The 16,041-nt window shown below is 34.1% G+C and overlaps 1 protein-coding gene across 1 annotated transcript; it reads left to right on the forward strand.

The window, feature by feature from the left end:
• Positions 1-7,166: 7,166 nt before the first annotated feature.
• Positions 7,167-14,004, forward strand: LOC105121218 (uncharacterized). Its single transcript, XM_011019780.1, has 4 exons — positions 7,167-7,860; positions 10,001-10,236; positions 10,326-11,145; positions 11,572-14,004. The coding sequence occupies exons 2-4, from the start codon at positions 10,003-10,005 to the stop codon at positions 13,755-13,757; spliced, it is 3,240 nt and encodes a 1,079-aa protein (XP_011018082.1). The 5' UTR covers positions 7,167-7,860; positions 10,001-10,002; the 3' UTR covers positions 13,758-14,004.
• The last annotated feature ends 2,037 nt before the right edge of the window (positions 14,005-16,041 follow it).

The following is a 16,041-nucleotide window of genomic DNA, read 5'->3' on the forward strand; positions in this document are numbered from 1 at the left end:
ATAAAAATTATTGACTTTTTTTTTAAAAAATAAAATAAAAAATTAAATGAATTTGAATCGCCGTAAAACAGCCAGTGCCCGTGAATCTACGATGCTATTTCTGAAAACAAGTGAGTGGCAACGGAACAAAAACTTCTACTCACAAATCCTTTACATATTATCTTGTGTTTGATTTTTTTACCATATAAATAAAAATAATAATATTTAATTAATAATTGTTTGGTCTAAATAAAAATAATAATATTTAAATTAATGATTGTTTGGTCATTAAAATTATGATATTATATTAAAAAATTATTTTAATATAATAATTTAAACTATTAAATAAATTTTTAATATACAATTTATATTATTCACTAATAATAATTATATTTTAAAAACCATCAGAGCTTTTTTAAAAAATAAAATTAGGCACCCACAACTGTAAAGAACCAGATGCCTTTCTTGCTACAGCCAAATCATGCCCGATTGTTTTTTACTATCGACACGGGACACTTGAAAAATACGCCACGTGTATGCTAGGTTATTTCATGTGATCGTATTTAAAAAATTCGATGCTCGAGTTGTTATATCGACGAGTTACGGAGAAATCACAGCAACAATCCATTCGCTTTTTACGATTTTTCTTCTGCCTCTCGACGAGTCGAGGTGAGTAATCAAAGGACGAAGAGACTTTGATGTCTTGGTTCGACACATCAATTCGACTTTTCTGTTAGAATGCCTTCAAGCTTTTGAGCTAATAAATCAATTCAATTTCGTTAAATTACATCAAAGTAATCCGAGCCATGGATTTGTTTCAAATATCAATTTGCTGTGTTATAAAACTACGAGGACTAGGGAAAAGGTTTTTTAATCCCCAGGTAGAAAGTTGAACCCGGCGAGCTGGCTTGTTTTGTTTGTATCGGTATAAAAATAAAAATAAAAATTATTTTTAAAAATATTCAATATTTTCAAACCGACAAGTTTATTTTCTTTTAAAAAATCATGTTTGGACACGAGGCTATAAGAAGAGGGAAATCTCACAGGTAAATAGGTATGTTGTCTGAGATAGTTTTGGCACTGTAATAAATTTTACTTTCGGCTTAACAGGACATCTTGATTTGATGCAGAGCTAGGATGCTATATATAGCTGGACCCCACACCAGTCCTTTCATGTAAGCCAATGGGTATGCGGGAAATAAAATCATGGTAACGTGACCATAAATCAAACCATCACAGAACATCCAATCTAAAAGTCAATTAATGTAGTGTTTGGAAACATGGCCGTATTCACGTTTTTTAAAATTTTAACTCTTTTATTAAAAATTCATTTTTTAATATATTTTAAATTTTTTACATATTAATTTTAAAAATATTTTTTTTTTTAAAAAAATATTATTTTAATATAAAAAAAACACTTTAAAAAATAACGTATAGTTGTGAAACACGGGTCATCGCGATCTATTAGGTGGGCCTCACAGCGTTTAGTCAGCCAAATCTTTCCCCTGGTTTGGAGCTCACAGAGAGCTTCACTTATTTTTCCCATGACAGTGACAATAGAAGTGTACGACCAAGGGACCACTTTAATGAGGTCAGATGTTCAGATTATGAATATAAAAATAATATCCCGTATAGGGATGTTTTGTTTTTCATGGGGTGATTGGAAAGCATTAGTTATTTTTTAAAATATTTTTTATTTAAAAATATATTAAAATAATATTTTTTTAATTTTTTAAAATTATTTTTAATAATTATATATTAAAATAATTTAAAAATATAAAATTAAATTAAAACAAATAAAAAAATTATAAATTTTTTTTAAAATATTTTTAAAATATAATAAATTTATTCTAGTAGTTTTTGTTTGAAAATATATTAAAATAATATTTTTTATTTTTTAAAATTATTTCCATGTATATTAAAATGATTTAAAATTATTAAAAGCATTTCTTTTTAAAAAAAAATTAAAAAAAAATATTTAAAACACATAAATGAATGGAAACATACTTGACCGGCGACCACCCCCACCGTACCGCGAGATATCCGTAGAGAGTAGATCCCCAAATGTGTGAACAAATTCCTGTCCAGTAATACCGGGTGAGGAGGAATTTTGGCCAAATATTTCAAATACGGGATCCAAATCTCCACCACACGTTGTAGCCTGTGATCTTTCAAACAGACATGAACCTATGGGACCAACCCTCGTTAATATTTCCCAGAGTTCTTAGAAACATTTTCTGACTAACAACGCCCATGATAACATGGCCATATTATATTAGAACCAAATAAGCAATGGAATGTCACGGGAACAAAATCTAGGGCAATACTATTTTTATATCCATGTAATGTCGGGTTTCTCATATTTAATTTTTGTCAGGGATATGGGCTGTGAATCCACCTCATGGTGGTGGTTGCGGTCCGGTTGATCGTTCTCGATGGTGCAGGGGTGGCGGCTTGCGGGCACCTGCAGCCCAGCAATATAGCACTACATGTTTTGAGTATTATGTTTTTTTTTTTTTTTCCTGGGAAAGCTGTGTTATAACTCACAGATAGCAACTAAAATTTACTCCAGCAAAAACTGCAGTGGGGGTGCTTTTCCCAAGAGCGGTTTCCGGCCAATCAACACCTCAATTGTATGACTAACTTACTGGATCACCTTCTGGTTTAGAATGGTTGAGCTTTGTCAGTAATGGCGTTCACTGAAAGCCCACAGTGATCAAGTTTTTTTCAAGGCTGATAGGTGGGCTGAACGGCTGAGATGCAGAACTTGGGTGGCGTCAGGATGTTCATTAGAGAAATCTCTCCCTCTCTCTTTTTCCAGCGGCTAGATTTTCGTGGATCTTTTACTTTTACATAGATTTTTCTTATTCAAATCTATTCTTTAATCTCCTATAACTAATTGGATTCCAAATTGTTTCGTTGACTTAACTTTTTTTTCTTAATAGTAGTTCTTTCTGATGAATTTTTGCCTGTCAATATCAAATCTTTCTTCAATCATATTTCGAGATGGTAATTTATATCTAGATTGATACATGCACAAGAAAATTTTTCCTCCCCCAATCATATTTTGAGATGGTAACGTGGGGAGCAATCCTCCGCTTACCACCTAGTCAGATCTCAAAGGTATTTTGGTAACATAATTAATTCAGTTAATTAGCATAATTAACATAGTTAACGTGCAGTGTAATTGATAGTGCATTTCCAGCCATTCATCATAGCCAATGTACAAATGGCCAAATCTGCGGTAATTCCTTCTTCTAAAATGGAAAAGAAATAAAGGATTGCAGCAGAAGCCATATTTTTGATAGGCAGCATATCAAGCATGACCCCTTGTTGAATTTTCATTAAAAAAAGGAGGGCAGGGGAGTCGGTAGAGGTAGAAAATAATCTCTCTCCTGCTAATCTAGCATCGCCAGCTGTGTCTGTGAGCGAGAACATACATGTCCCGCTGCATTTTCTCGACATAACTTTCATCTAGTGTTCCTGTTTTGACATTTAGTTAGCTTCTATGTTTTAAAGGATTTTTTTCAATTGCTTTTCATATGAATAGGTGTTTCTTAGTAGTTTAGATACGTTGCTATCGGTAATAGTAATAATAAAAACTATATATAAAAAACATAATTTTAATATATTTTCAATGGAGAAGCACCATGCATCATATTATCAAAATAGAAGACATTGACCCCTCTCATTAAATTATATACATGTATAGTAGTACCGTGATAACATTATAAAATACAAAACAAAACAAATTAAAAAAACTTATTCTTCATAAGTCATGTATGTAAAAATATTTTTTAATAAAAAAAACTTGATATAGATTAATTCAGGTCAACTTGCAACTGGAGTTCTGAGAATTAGACTACCACATGTAAAACAAATTAAAAAATGATAAAGCAGTATCTTATCCAACCTGTTGTTAAGGGATAAAATTAAAAAATAAATATTTTTATGAAAAAAACAAAGTCAGTTCATATTAATTTGACAAATCTTTTATATAAATCATAAAATCACGGTATGTAAAAATATTTTTTAATAAAAAAATTTGATATAGGTTAACTCAGGTCAACCTGCAACTGGAGTTATGAGAATTAGACTACCATGTGTAAAACAAATTAAAAAATGATGAAGCAAGATCTTATCCAACCTGTTGTTAAGGGATAAAATCAAAAAATAAATATTTTTATGAAAAAAACAAAGTCAAGCCATATTAATTTGACAAATCTTTCATATAAATCATCATAAGATCATGGTAACTTGATAGAAAATAAATAAAAATAATAGTGAAGCCCAACCCTTAGCTAGCTAAACTTACCATTCAAGTAGTGAGAATGAAATTATCTGCATAAAAAAAAATCAATTTATATACCATAGGTGTGGGTGAGTAATGTTCTCCACTCGTCTAATATTAAAAATTAAAATTAAAAAAAATATTTTTATTAAAAACATGTCAGTTTATACTAACTTATCAAATTCATGGACTAGACTACGAAATCAAAACAACTCCATGTAAGATAATTAAAAAAAACTCAAAACTTGATCCCTCATAAACCAAATGTTAAGCAATGGAATTAAAAATAAAATTAACTTTAAGAAAGAACAAAGAAAAAAAAAGCAAAATCATTTTAATCTAATGTTCTCCACTCGTCTAATATTAAAAATTGAAATTAAAAAAAATATTTTTATTAAAAATATGTCAATTTATGCTAACTTATCAAATTCGTGGACTAGACTATGAAATCAAAACAACTCCATGTAAAATAATTAAAAAAAACTCAAAACTTGATCCCTCATAAACCAAATGTTAAGCAATGGAATTAAAAATAAAATTAACTTTAAGAAAGAACAAAGAAAAAAAAAGCAAAATCATTTTAATCTAACTTCTCAAAATTATGATCCAAATCATGAGATTAAAATTGAGATCAATTCATAGAAGATAAATCATGAAAAATAATGAAACTCGATTCTTTATAAACTTAGTGATAATGAGAAAAATAAAAAAATCAATAATAATTTTTTTTAAAATAATAATAAAAAAAGTGAATATCAAAATTGACATGCAAAAACAATATCAAGACCCCTTTCTACTTTGAAGAGAATAACACGAAAACTAACAGGAAAATCAACCTCTATAAGTCTCCTACATCGACATGCATTGCATTTTTAAGGTGAGAACGAAAGAAGACGATGAGAAGCCATTAAAGGAAGCCACACACATTGTTAGAGCGACAAGACTTCCTTCTTATGATGGCACGTGCAAAGCACACCCAGCCTCCATCTATTTGACTGTATACCCTAGTCCATGCTTTGGTTTTTATTTTTAAATTTAGCCCTTCAAGTATTGATTGCTATATATTAATACAACCAAACATTTTTTTTTGGCAATATTGAGCATCAAGCATGCACTAGGATCCCCATTTTTAAGCAACCAAAAAGATACTATTAAGTAGAACCATGGATAAACTAAATTTAAAAGGATTGAATTGAAAAAAATAGAAATTAAGTGACCATAAAAATGAGGATTGATCTTTTACTTGGCCATGCAATTACATCCCTGACTATTTAAAGAAAAAGGGGGTAAATATTTTCATGCTGTTTGAATTTAATCCCCACAGCTTCAATCATTTAAAATTCACATACCCTCATTTAACTAGTTTAAACTGAGCATCAACCGAATATCTCCTTTTCCCATCATCTCGAGATTCCATAAGCTATGAATCCAAAACAAATAGTAAAGTCAAATTATAAATAAATACAACTTCAAATGAACTAACCATAAAAAAATTATACTGAAGTATTGAAATGCAAAAAAACTAAAGAACCAAAATAATTAAAAAAGAAAAAAAGATCGTGAGTTACTATTCCACGCTAACATAGGTGTGGGTGAACAATTTGTCTAACAGATCCTACCCAGGGATCTCTAACACTACTGGTCTGAATACCTTGAAACTCAATTTTTATATTATTTTTCTTGCATCTTGGATAAAATGAATAAATTTATCTAGCCTTGAAAAAATAAAAAATGAACGAGGACTTTGAAAGAGCGCGGTTCAACCCCTGGAACCTTAGTTTAATGTCCTAACCATTTTAAAATTGCATAGTCTTAACTTAGCTCGACAGGACACATCCTCGTCTGAAAGGTGAGCACACAATAGTTTTATTTCTCCAAGGCTTTTAAAATGGAAATAATTACCCACTCCTTCCCATCCGAAAAAAAATAAAAATAGAAAACCCCTCTACAGTCTGTCTACTCCTTCCCTTCAAAGCTGGATGCTGTGCGCAAAGACAAAAAAGAAAAAAACAAAAAAGAAAAAAACAAAAAAGAAAAAAACAAAAAAGAAAAAAACAAAAAAGAAAAAAACAAAAAAGAAAAAAACAAAAAAGAAAAAAGAAAAAAGAAAAAAGAAAAAAGAAAAAAAGGGCTCTCTCTGTTTCTTTCTTTGTTCACCCCCCAAGCTTTTTCTGTTTTTCTTTTTTGGGGTTTTAACCTTTCATTATTATTATTATTATTATTTTTTTGGGGTTTTAACCTTTCATTATTCTAATGCCCAGTGGTTGTAATAAAATCATAACACGGCTCAACCTTTTAACTTTTCTCAGCAGTAACAAAAAAAAAAGGGTATTTTTCTATTAATCCACTAAACATTCTAATTGACTGGAGCGCCCATTGTATGTACTCTGATGATGTTGATGCTGAAAGAGGCCACGTGTTACGTGTTCATCATCTCAATTATTTATACTTGTTTTTTCTTTTCTGGGCTGAACGAGGCACGATAATCTCATAATTTTAGCATTTCCTTTCCCTTTTCTCTCTCCTGGATACGGAAACAGAAAGAATCAACCAATCAAAACCAAGCAGTCGAGGATAAAAAAATTCAATCTTGTAAATATACCTTAAATGGAAGGGTACTAATTATCCGACCCAAAACCTGAAGAAACCTAATCCTCCTCACAGTCCATTTTTCGCGTTTGTGCTGAATTAGTCAATAAAACACTGGTTTAAATGGAAATAAGTGCATATATTAGCCAACTAATTTCTCTTAATTAAGGAGCAAACAACCACTATAGATTAAGTTTATTTTTAAGCTTCCAATACACTGATAAGGTAAGTAACATCCGAGGTTGTTTTTGTCAAAGATGGTTTTGCAAGGGAATGCCAGTGCAGGGTTTTCTCTGTAGCATTTTATTTATTTATTTATTTGCTTTCTGTCAAACGTAATAATATATTTTTAATATCTGTACCAAAAGCAAGGAAGGTGGAGAGAATCCAGAAATGCTCTCCATTTATTTAAAATTTTCCCCTCAAAAACCTATATAATAAAACAACAACAAGTACTTCTTGCTAGTAATATATTATAAATGGGAAAATAACAGAAATGTATAGTGGGAGAGAGCTAGAGAGAAGTGAAGAGAAAACGCAGAGAATAAAAAGAGACCGGATGTTGACAAATTTCATGTCACTGTTATTAGAAGGTCGTTTGTTTGTGTAAAGATTTCTTATCTGGGATCTCTCTCCTCACCCCTCTCTCTAGAATAATAAAAATACAATCTCTCTCTTTCTCAAAACCCATTCCTTTCTTTTATATTTGTTTTAGTTGTTGAGAGAGAGAGTGGCCCAGTAGATCGAAATCTTCTCTCTTTTGTTCAGTCTGGGGAAGATCTAAGCTTCTTTAATGGAGTTGCAACAACACCCACTTTCTTATTTGTCGTGTTATTGTGACTTTTTATTGGTTTCTTTTTAAGCTTATTTTTTGGGTGTGTGTTTTGATAGTGTCAGTCTCTTGCACTCTTTGAATTTTGTCCATGATGTGGAGGTAACTGTCGAATGATTGAATCTATGGGGATTCTTGAGGAGATGAGATAATAGGATGTGGGTCTGAGGTAATATTTATTTTTTGCACTTTCTTTCTGTATAATTTGATTTATTGTTTTTTACTGTTTGGTGACTTGGTTAATTGGGTTTTAATTTATTTCATGATTTAATTAATAATTATTTTATTTTTAGTCTGATAAATTGTTGAGATTATGACCTTTTCCATTTCCTTTATTGTGAGTGTTTCTCCCAGTGTGTGTGCATGTTTCTCTGAATTTTGTTTGTTTTTTTTTTTATAGTTTTCTGGTGTTTCTGGATTGTTTTGAAGGGTAATTTGATTTGATGGTTTAGTTTGCTATTTTGTATGATAGATTCTGTTGCTGCTATTTGCTGATACGCAATGTTATTTTAGATTGAATTAGTGAGGGATCTGGTGTATTACCTTTTCGGACTAATTAGGCTTTTATATGTTTATCATAGTAAATTGAAGTGAATATACTTGAATTTTCCTTGTTGATCAATAGGGCTTATTAAAATGACGTTATTTTAGGTTTTTCCTTAAATCTAGCCATTTCTGTGAATTTCGGTTTCCATGCAGGTATTTGGATATCTGGAGTCTATGGTGATGGACTTTACATACCCTGCTTTTATATGTTCCGTGCTTATGAATTTTTTTAGCTGCATTAGCTCAGAACATTCTATCTTCGGTACAAATGGCTAGAAGGATTTGTATGCTTTCTATTCATTTTAGCTTTAGAGGGAAGAGGGAGACCTGTCAACGAGTTGAAATTGAATTCTTTTTTAAGAGGTATAGTCATGGTCTCTTGATGGTATCTTGGTCTCTTCTAACTTTGGCCCTTCTGCATCTGTGTTTATGCTTGTGTGATGATTTGTATCATTAGAAAATTGGCAAGGCAAGAACAGGTGTTTACTGCTTGCGCTTTCTCCATGGCTTTGAGTGGTATATGTCTTATTAGGAAGCCAACTTCATCTTCTTACATTTGAGGCCAGAAATTAAGCTGCTTGTGACTTACCCCAGTTGAAAAGAACATCTCATTAGCGGTCATCTTCTAACCTTTCTGTATGATTATGGCATTGCATACATAATCTGTGAGAAAATAACTGCATGTTTTGTAGGTGGTCTTTTTACTGTATACCTGGGCCATCTCCATTGATCCTTGAATCAAAATGAAATAGTAGAAATTGCCTAATTGTTTGGGGAATTTAGCGTGTGAGCAATTTGAGTGATCATGGACAACCATTGCATATTCAGCGATCATGTGCAATTTATTGGCAGTTAAATATAATTGTTTTGAGGTTTATTAAGTATCTTTTCTTTTTCTTTCCTTATCTAAGCAGTCTCTTATAGTTTTTTCCCCTTTTATATGGTTTTTTTCGAACTGTGGGAAGATAGTAATTTTCAAGAGATCACAAGTGGCAAAAGTTTCACTCTGTCTAACCTACTTTAGAAATTTATCTGTAGTTTTTCAGTCCTGGGAAAGCAGGGTTAGGTGAATAACTGTGGCATGCTTTATATAAGACTGTAAGCACACCTGTCATTAAGTATGTCAGTTCCTTCCCTGTAGCTCGGGGCTGCCAAATCTACTGTTTCTTAGTAATTGTGTTCACGACATTTTTTATGGTAAATATGTCAATTAATGGTCATTTGTGACAAGTGTTCCTGCTTTTAGGAAATAACTTTCTTGATGGCTGTGGTATGCAGACTTTTTGAACTCTTCGCCCTTCCTTAACTGTGGTGTTTGATGCCTAATAACCTGCTTGCCTCGCTGTTTTTTGAAAGAACCTTCGTTTGCTTTTCTTACTGCTGATCAGAAAAGGACTTAACTTGATTAAACAGTGCGGACATTGATCTATGCCTTTTTCTCTAGATATGTCAGTGTATGTTAAGGTATTTACACTAATGGTGCTATGACAATTGATGAATGGCCACAGCTTGTAAATTCATGTTGCACATGCGGGTCTTTTTATTTTTGGGTTGATTATGACATTATCATTGAATTTGTAACACCATGATTGTCAAAGGTCGACTCTTTGTCAATGAAAAGCATTTCCTTTTGTCTACCATAGCAAATTTGTAGAGAAAATCCATTATCTTTCCTGTTAAAGTTTGCATATCTGCTGCTAAATGATAGTTTCTTTGATGGTTATGTTTTTCACATTTGCTTCTTATTTTTGATTGTTTGCCAGGAATGGGAACAAAAGTGCAGTGTGAAAGTTACTTCCCAGGATATTTCTCAATGAGGGATCTTAATGAGGATTCTAACAGTTGTAGCTGGCCCCTGTTCTATGGAGATAAAACTTTTACAAATGGGCAGTATTACAATGGTCTCGTGCCTAGGGTCATTGCAGATGCTTATCCAGGGAACGATAAGGACGTAGTAAAGCAGACAATGCTTGAGCATGAGGCCATATTTAAGAGACAGGTGCGTTTCATTTTAAGTCAAGTGATGTGAACTGTATTCCATTTGTATGCTACAAACCTAAAACTTTCTTTCTTCCCTCTGTTATCCAGCTCCATGAACTTCACCGTATATACAGAATACAGAGGGACTTAATGGATGAAATTAAAAGGAAAGAACTACTTGAAAATCAATTGCCTGTTGAGACATCATTTTCATCTAGCCCTTTAGCTTCCCAGATTACATCCGAAGATGCTCGTAAATGGCATACCCCTAGTTTCCCATTGGCAAATTCAATATGTGCCAGACCATCCACATCAGGCATTGAAGATATTCATTCTCCTTTGAGCTCATTGAAAGGAAGCAGGGCACAAGCTAGTCCCTTGCCATCTCAAAATGGTGGAGCTTCAAAAGATGTGGAGATTCTAGAGTCCAGACCATCAAAGGTGAGAAGAAAGATGTTCGATCTTCAGCTTCCAGCTGATGAATACTTAGATACTGAAGAAGGGGAACAATTAAGGGACGAAAATGTATCTGGAATTTCAAGTTATGTGTCCAACGGGAATCCTAAAATTGCATCTCAGAATGAAAGAAATCTTTTTCTTGGCAATGGTGGGAAGAATAATTGCCAAGGAGATGCATCAAGATCTGAGTCATGTTTGAGGAGCCCAGTTAACGTGGGTGACTTGAACAAGCCTAGCGAGGTTGAGGAGGCAAATGCTTCTGCATATGTTGATATTTTAGGTTGCACCTCCTCCCAAGCAGTGAGCCAAGGACATGAACTAGCTTCTAAGCCAAAACAAGAGCTTCTAGGTTTTCACAAGGAAAGTTCAGCAAATTTCCATTACAGGAGTGACAATGGGACTCTCAATAGTCCACATTTACAACATAATGCCAACGGAAAATGCTGGTTTCCGCATACACTTGACTCAGGTAAGGTTTCCTCACAAAATTACAATTTAGTTCTTTGGTTTCATTCAAAATCTTCATTACACCAACTTTCATTATTGTAAGTTGTGTTTATTTGTTTATGGTGGAGCTAGTGAATATCATGCACAGATATTTTAGGAAGTGTTTGCTGTTTTTTCCATGTAAAGTTTTCATAACTCGTACCAAATAAAAATGTGGGATAATGATAGAGAACCTTATATTTAGTTCTGGAAACTGAAGCCCCCCCCAGAAGCTTGTCATGGACTGATCTATCTTTTGAAAAATGGTTTTACTCACTGGCAAGTTGGTTAGGCAAACTATAAGTTTGCTGAGGTTTTTTTCTTTTTGAATTTAGCATTTTTGGCAATGTTCTTGCAATTGTTTCCTTTGGTTCTATTGATTCTCATATATTGCTGTCTCAATTTGCAGGGCACAGCAAAAATAATTTGAGGTCTGCTTCTCCTGAAAAACCTACCTCTTCCCAGCCAATGCAAGTTCTGTTTAGTAAAACTCATGAATCTCCTACCTTTGTTCTAACTGATCAAGGCAAGATTGATCTGTTGAGAGAGAGAACAGCTTGTGGTTTAGAACTTTCTGAAAGAAATCATGAAATCTCCCATAGTAACTATTCAGAGTCAGTTGTTGCTTCTCATATACCCAGTCCATATCCAATTGGTCCTCCTCCTGATGTGGGAAAGTTCTGGCGTCACTCTGTTCCCTCCTGGGAAAAGACTGCTGTTAGCTTAAGCCAGAAATCAATGTCAGTTCAAATGCACCCGTATTTGAATTCATCTGCAACTTTGAGTAGGAGCTCACAGTCATCAACTCAGAGCCATGGGTTTTTAGGAGACCAATGGAATTATAACAGAAATTCTACATCTAACCCAAGCTTTGTTTGTGAAATGCCCCACCGAGATGGATTCTACCATGGGTCCTCATCAGGATCCAAGGAACCATCAGTTCACCTTCCTTCAGGAAAGTATGAGTATTGGAACTGTGCTGGTACTAACAATAGAGCATCTGGGCATTTCATCAATCACAGTTCAGCAAACTTCTACAAGAGTCCAAGTTGTATGGACTCGAAGCTGGCTAGAGATGTGAACTTGAATGCAGTGCTTTCAAACAGCTCATCAAACAAGGTGGCACACCAGCAAGGTGTTGAAGTTATAGATTTAGAAAGAAAGCATGAGGATCATCTCGCAGCTTTGCCTTGGCTTAAAGCTAAGCGTACTTGTAAGAATGAGGGCACCAAGGGAATGGATTTAAATATGGGGGAATCGACTTTCTTATCTTCTCTGAACCAATTACAAGATAAGAGTGAAATTGGAAAGGTTCCTAATCAAATAGCTGTTCAGAAAATGAATTTGGCTTCTTGTCCTAATGTTGTTGAGACCAGTGTGATTCAAGGTAGCGACTCAAGCTGCAGAAAAATTCTTGGGTTTCCAATTTTTGAAAAGCCTCATATTCCTAAGAATGAGTCTTCTTGCTTCACCTCTTCTTCTGTGGCCCTTCCTCAGCTATCTGAAGAAGTGGAAAATAGCAAGAAAAATAAGGTATTTGATATAAACTTACCTTGTGATCCAGCTGTTCCTGACTTGGCTCAACAGACTGCAGAAGAAATTGTGGTTGTTGCAAAAGAACCAGCTACAAAAGTTGCCAATTTCAGATGCCAGATTGACTTGAACTCTTGCATCAATGATGATGAAACTTCTCTGATGCCTTCTGTTCCAGTCTTCAGTGCAAAGATTGTTGTAGGAATAGATTTGGAAGCCCCTGCAGCTCCTGAGATTGAGGAGAATATCATTTCCAGAGAAGAAAAGGCACATGAAGCGGCTTTACAGTCAACAGAGCACAGAGTTGAAATCCCAACCGATGAACTTATCAGAATAGCAGCCAAGGCAATAGTTGCCATTTCATCAACTAGTTGCCAGAATCATTTGGATGATGCCACTTGCAATCTGCGTGAAGCTTCTATGACAGACCCTCTTCATTGGTTTGTGGAGATAGTTTCATCTTGTGGAGAGGATCTAGAGAGCAAGTTTGATGCTGTTTCAAGAGCCAAAGATTGTGATGGTAATTTGGAGACATCATGGGAAGTAATTGATTACTTTGAGTTGATGACTTTGAGATTGACAGAGACCAAGGAAGAAGACTATATGCCCAAGCCTTTGGTTCCTGAAAACCTGAAACTGGAAGATACAGGAACCACTCCTGTACCGACACGAACCCGAAGGGGCCAGGGAAGAAGAGGAAGGCAACGGAGGGACTTCCAGAGGGACATTCTTCCTGGCCTTGCCTCACTCTCGAGACACGAGGTGAGAGAAGATCTTCAAACATTTGGAGGGATGATGAGAGCCACAGGTCATCCTTGGCATTCAGGATTAACAAGAAGGAACTCTACTAGAAATGGTTGCGCAAGGGGGGGACGGCGCTCGCTGGTTAGCCCCTCACCTCCAGTGACCGCAAGCCCACCTTGCACTCCACTAATTCAGCAGCTTCATAATATTGAAGTGGGACTGGAGGACAGAAACCTAACAGGCTGGGGGAAGACAACTAGACGCCCCCGCCGGCAAAGATGCCCCGCAGGTAATCCTCCATCCCACCCTTTAACCTAATTACAGGAAGAGACTTTCATTTGTCAATTCATAGTTTATAGAGGGAAGCAGAAAGTTTGTTTCTATGATGCTGGGGGTTGAGTTGTTGTGATCCTTTGGGGACTCCTTGTACATTTAGCCCATAATCTAGGTCCCCTTGATTCTGTCTTTGGGTGTTAACCAACTTTGTATTATTCATAAATAATATTGCGTGATTTCTTCCAGGATGTATACCAGCATTCTTGAGCTGTGTATGCGCATTGAATTATTGAATAGTCCTCGGATAGATTACCTCAGGAATGTTCAAACAATTCAACCTTTTATTTTTTAAAGTGAAACATGCCAATCGTAATTAAGTTTTTTGAAATGCCTAGAAATACTTGTGCTCTTCTAGTAATTGGGGGATAGGGTATCCTCCAAGGAGAGATTTTCATGCATGGAGGGATAAAGTTTCTCAAAAACTATGCGTCTATGAAGCACCACGCTATTGCCGGTTTAACATCATCACGCATCTACAACAATACACGGCAACAACCCCTGCGAAATAAATAGAGAACTAAGAGATTATTTTCTAGATCTCCAGGCCAAGATTGGCTAGTCAATTAGGAGGCCTGGATGTTTATTAATGGTGGTTGGGTGCGTTTGTTATGCCACAAGGCACAAGCACGTGTTGGAAACAAAAGGACAGAAGCATCCTTAAAATCGTGGGTTGTTGGCTTGTGATAAAACAAGCGATTCTATGTATAGTTTCTGATTGCACGCCATTTTATAGATACATCGGTGATTGTTGTTCCGAATCTCTCCCACCTGGACTGATATTCTGATACAAATAATAAAAGGTAAAAGCTAGTAATTAGTTGTGGTTCTGTCGATTCTACTTATCACGCAGATGAATGCCACGTTTTCAATAACAAGTATTCCCAACGTGTGTGTTTTTATAAAAAAAGATCGTCTTAATCTTTTCTAGACGAAGCCAAAAAAGAAAAAAGAAAAAAAAGTAAAGATCCTTCAGGAGTAGTATTGTGACACAGCTTTTATAACCTTTTGGTTTCATGAACTAAGCTAGCGTTCATTTCCCTAATGAAAGAATTTATTTCCTTCTTATATTTAAGGTCAATCCACTTGAAATCATTAAATTTTATTTGCATTGCTGATGTAACGAAGAACAAATGTGTTCTGAGGTTCCTAAATAATTGCTCTGTTCTGTAAGATAACTTCAAACAAGATGCTAATTAACAAATGTTTCTTGTTGTTGTTGTTTGTGAGGGGGGCAAATGAAAGAAAGAGAGAAATAGACGCGCGAGGAATACACGCGTGGGGAACGTAGTGGGTCGGAGAAGGAGAAAGTCTTAAAATGAAGAAGGAAAATTGTTTGAACAGAGCCTAAGCCTTTGGAGGCAGCAGAAGAGTGAAGCGTGTTGTTGCTGTTGGTTAACAGATATGATGTTGGAGCTGTCTGAAAGGAATGGATGATCACATCAACCTGTTCCCAAAAAAAATCTCCATGTCTGTCTGTGGTTCTCCTAAACAATGTATGTATGTGGTTATCATAATCATAATAATAATAATAAATCTTTAAAAATTTTACATTTAGATGTGGTTCACGGGACAGGTAAATTGCTAATATTTTTGTAACATTTTTTTTAAACAATATACAAATTCATTCATATGACATCATTAATTTAATAAGTTTAAAAATATTTTAAAATACTAGTAAAAACTTAATTTGACTTACAAAAATAAAACCATGTTTTTTAAATTAAAATAATAATATATTTGATTAATTTGAGTCAACTCAAGTTAATCTATTTAAATCCCTAATTTGAATCATGAAACCATAATAACCTCATGTAAAGATCAATTATCGATCAATTTAGTGTTAAAAAATGAATCTGAAAAAAATAAATTGACATGAGATGACTTGTCAAACTTGTAATCCGGATCATGAGATCAAAATATCTCATGAAAAGTAATAAAAAAATGACTCAAGTTAATTAGGGCTAATCTGTCAAACCCGTGATTAAAGTCATGAGACTGTAATAACCTTGTCTAAAGCACATCGAAACAAGTTATGGAACTCAATTTTCAATAAATTCATTATTGAATAATAAAATTAAAAAAATATCCATATCAAAACAAGACACAATAAAACAACAGAAGTGTACACAAAATAACTTGTAAAACATTTGACCAAAGTAATAAAATTAGGATAACTTCACAAAAAGAAAACATAAATAAATCATGAAGGCTGATTCTTAATCAACCTAATGTTAAATGATAAAAATAAAAAAAATATCAATTAAAA

Source organism: Populus euphratica, unplaced genomic scaffold (genome assembly GCF_000495115.2).
Source record: "Populus euphratica unplaced genomic scaffold, PopEup_1.0 scaffold1.1, whole genome shotgun sequence".
NCBI lineage: Eukaryota > Viridiplantae > Streptophyta > Magnoliopsida > Malpighiales > Salicaceae > Populus > Populus euphratica.

Excerpts from the sequence above, each read along its gene's own strand:
- LOC105121218 (XM_011019780.1), top strand. The coding sequence starts at position 10,003 with ATGGGAACAAAAGTGCAGTGTGAAAGTTACTTCCCAGGATATTTCTCA. Across the intron at positions 10,237-10,325 it reads AGGCCATATTTAAGAGACAG|CTCCATGAACTTCACCGTAT; the intron begins GTGCGTTTCATT and ends TCTGTTATCCAG. Across the intron at positions 11,146-11,571 it reads TCCGCATACACTTGACTCAG|GGCACAGCAAAAATAATTTG; the intron begins GTAAGGTTTCCT and ends CTCAATTTGCAG.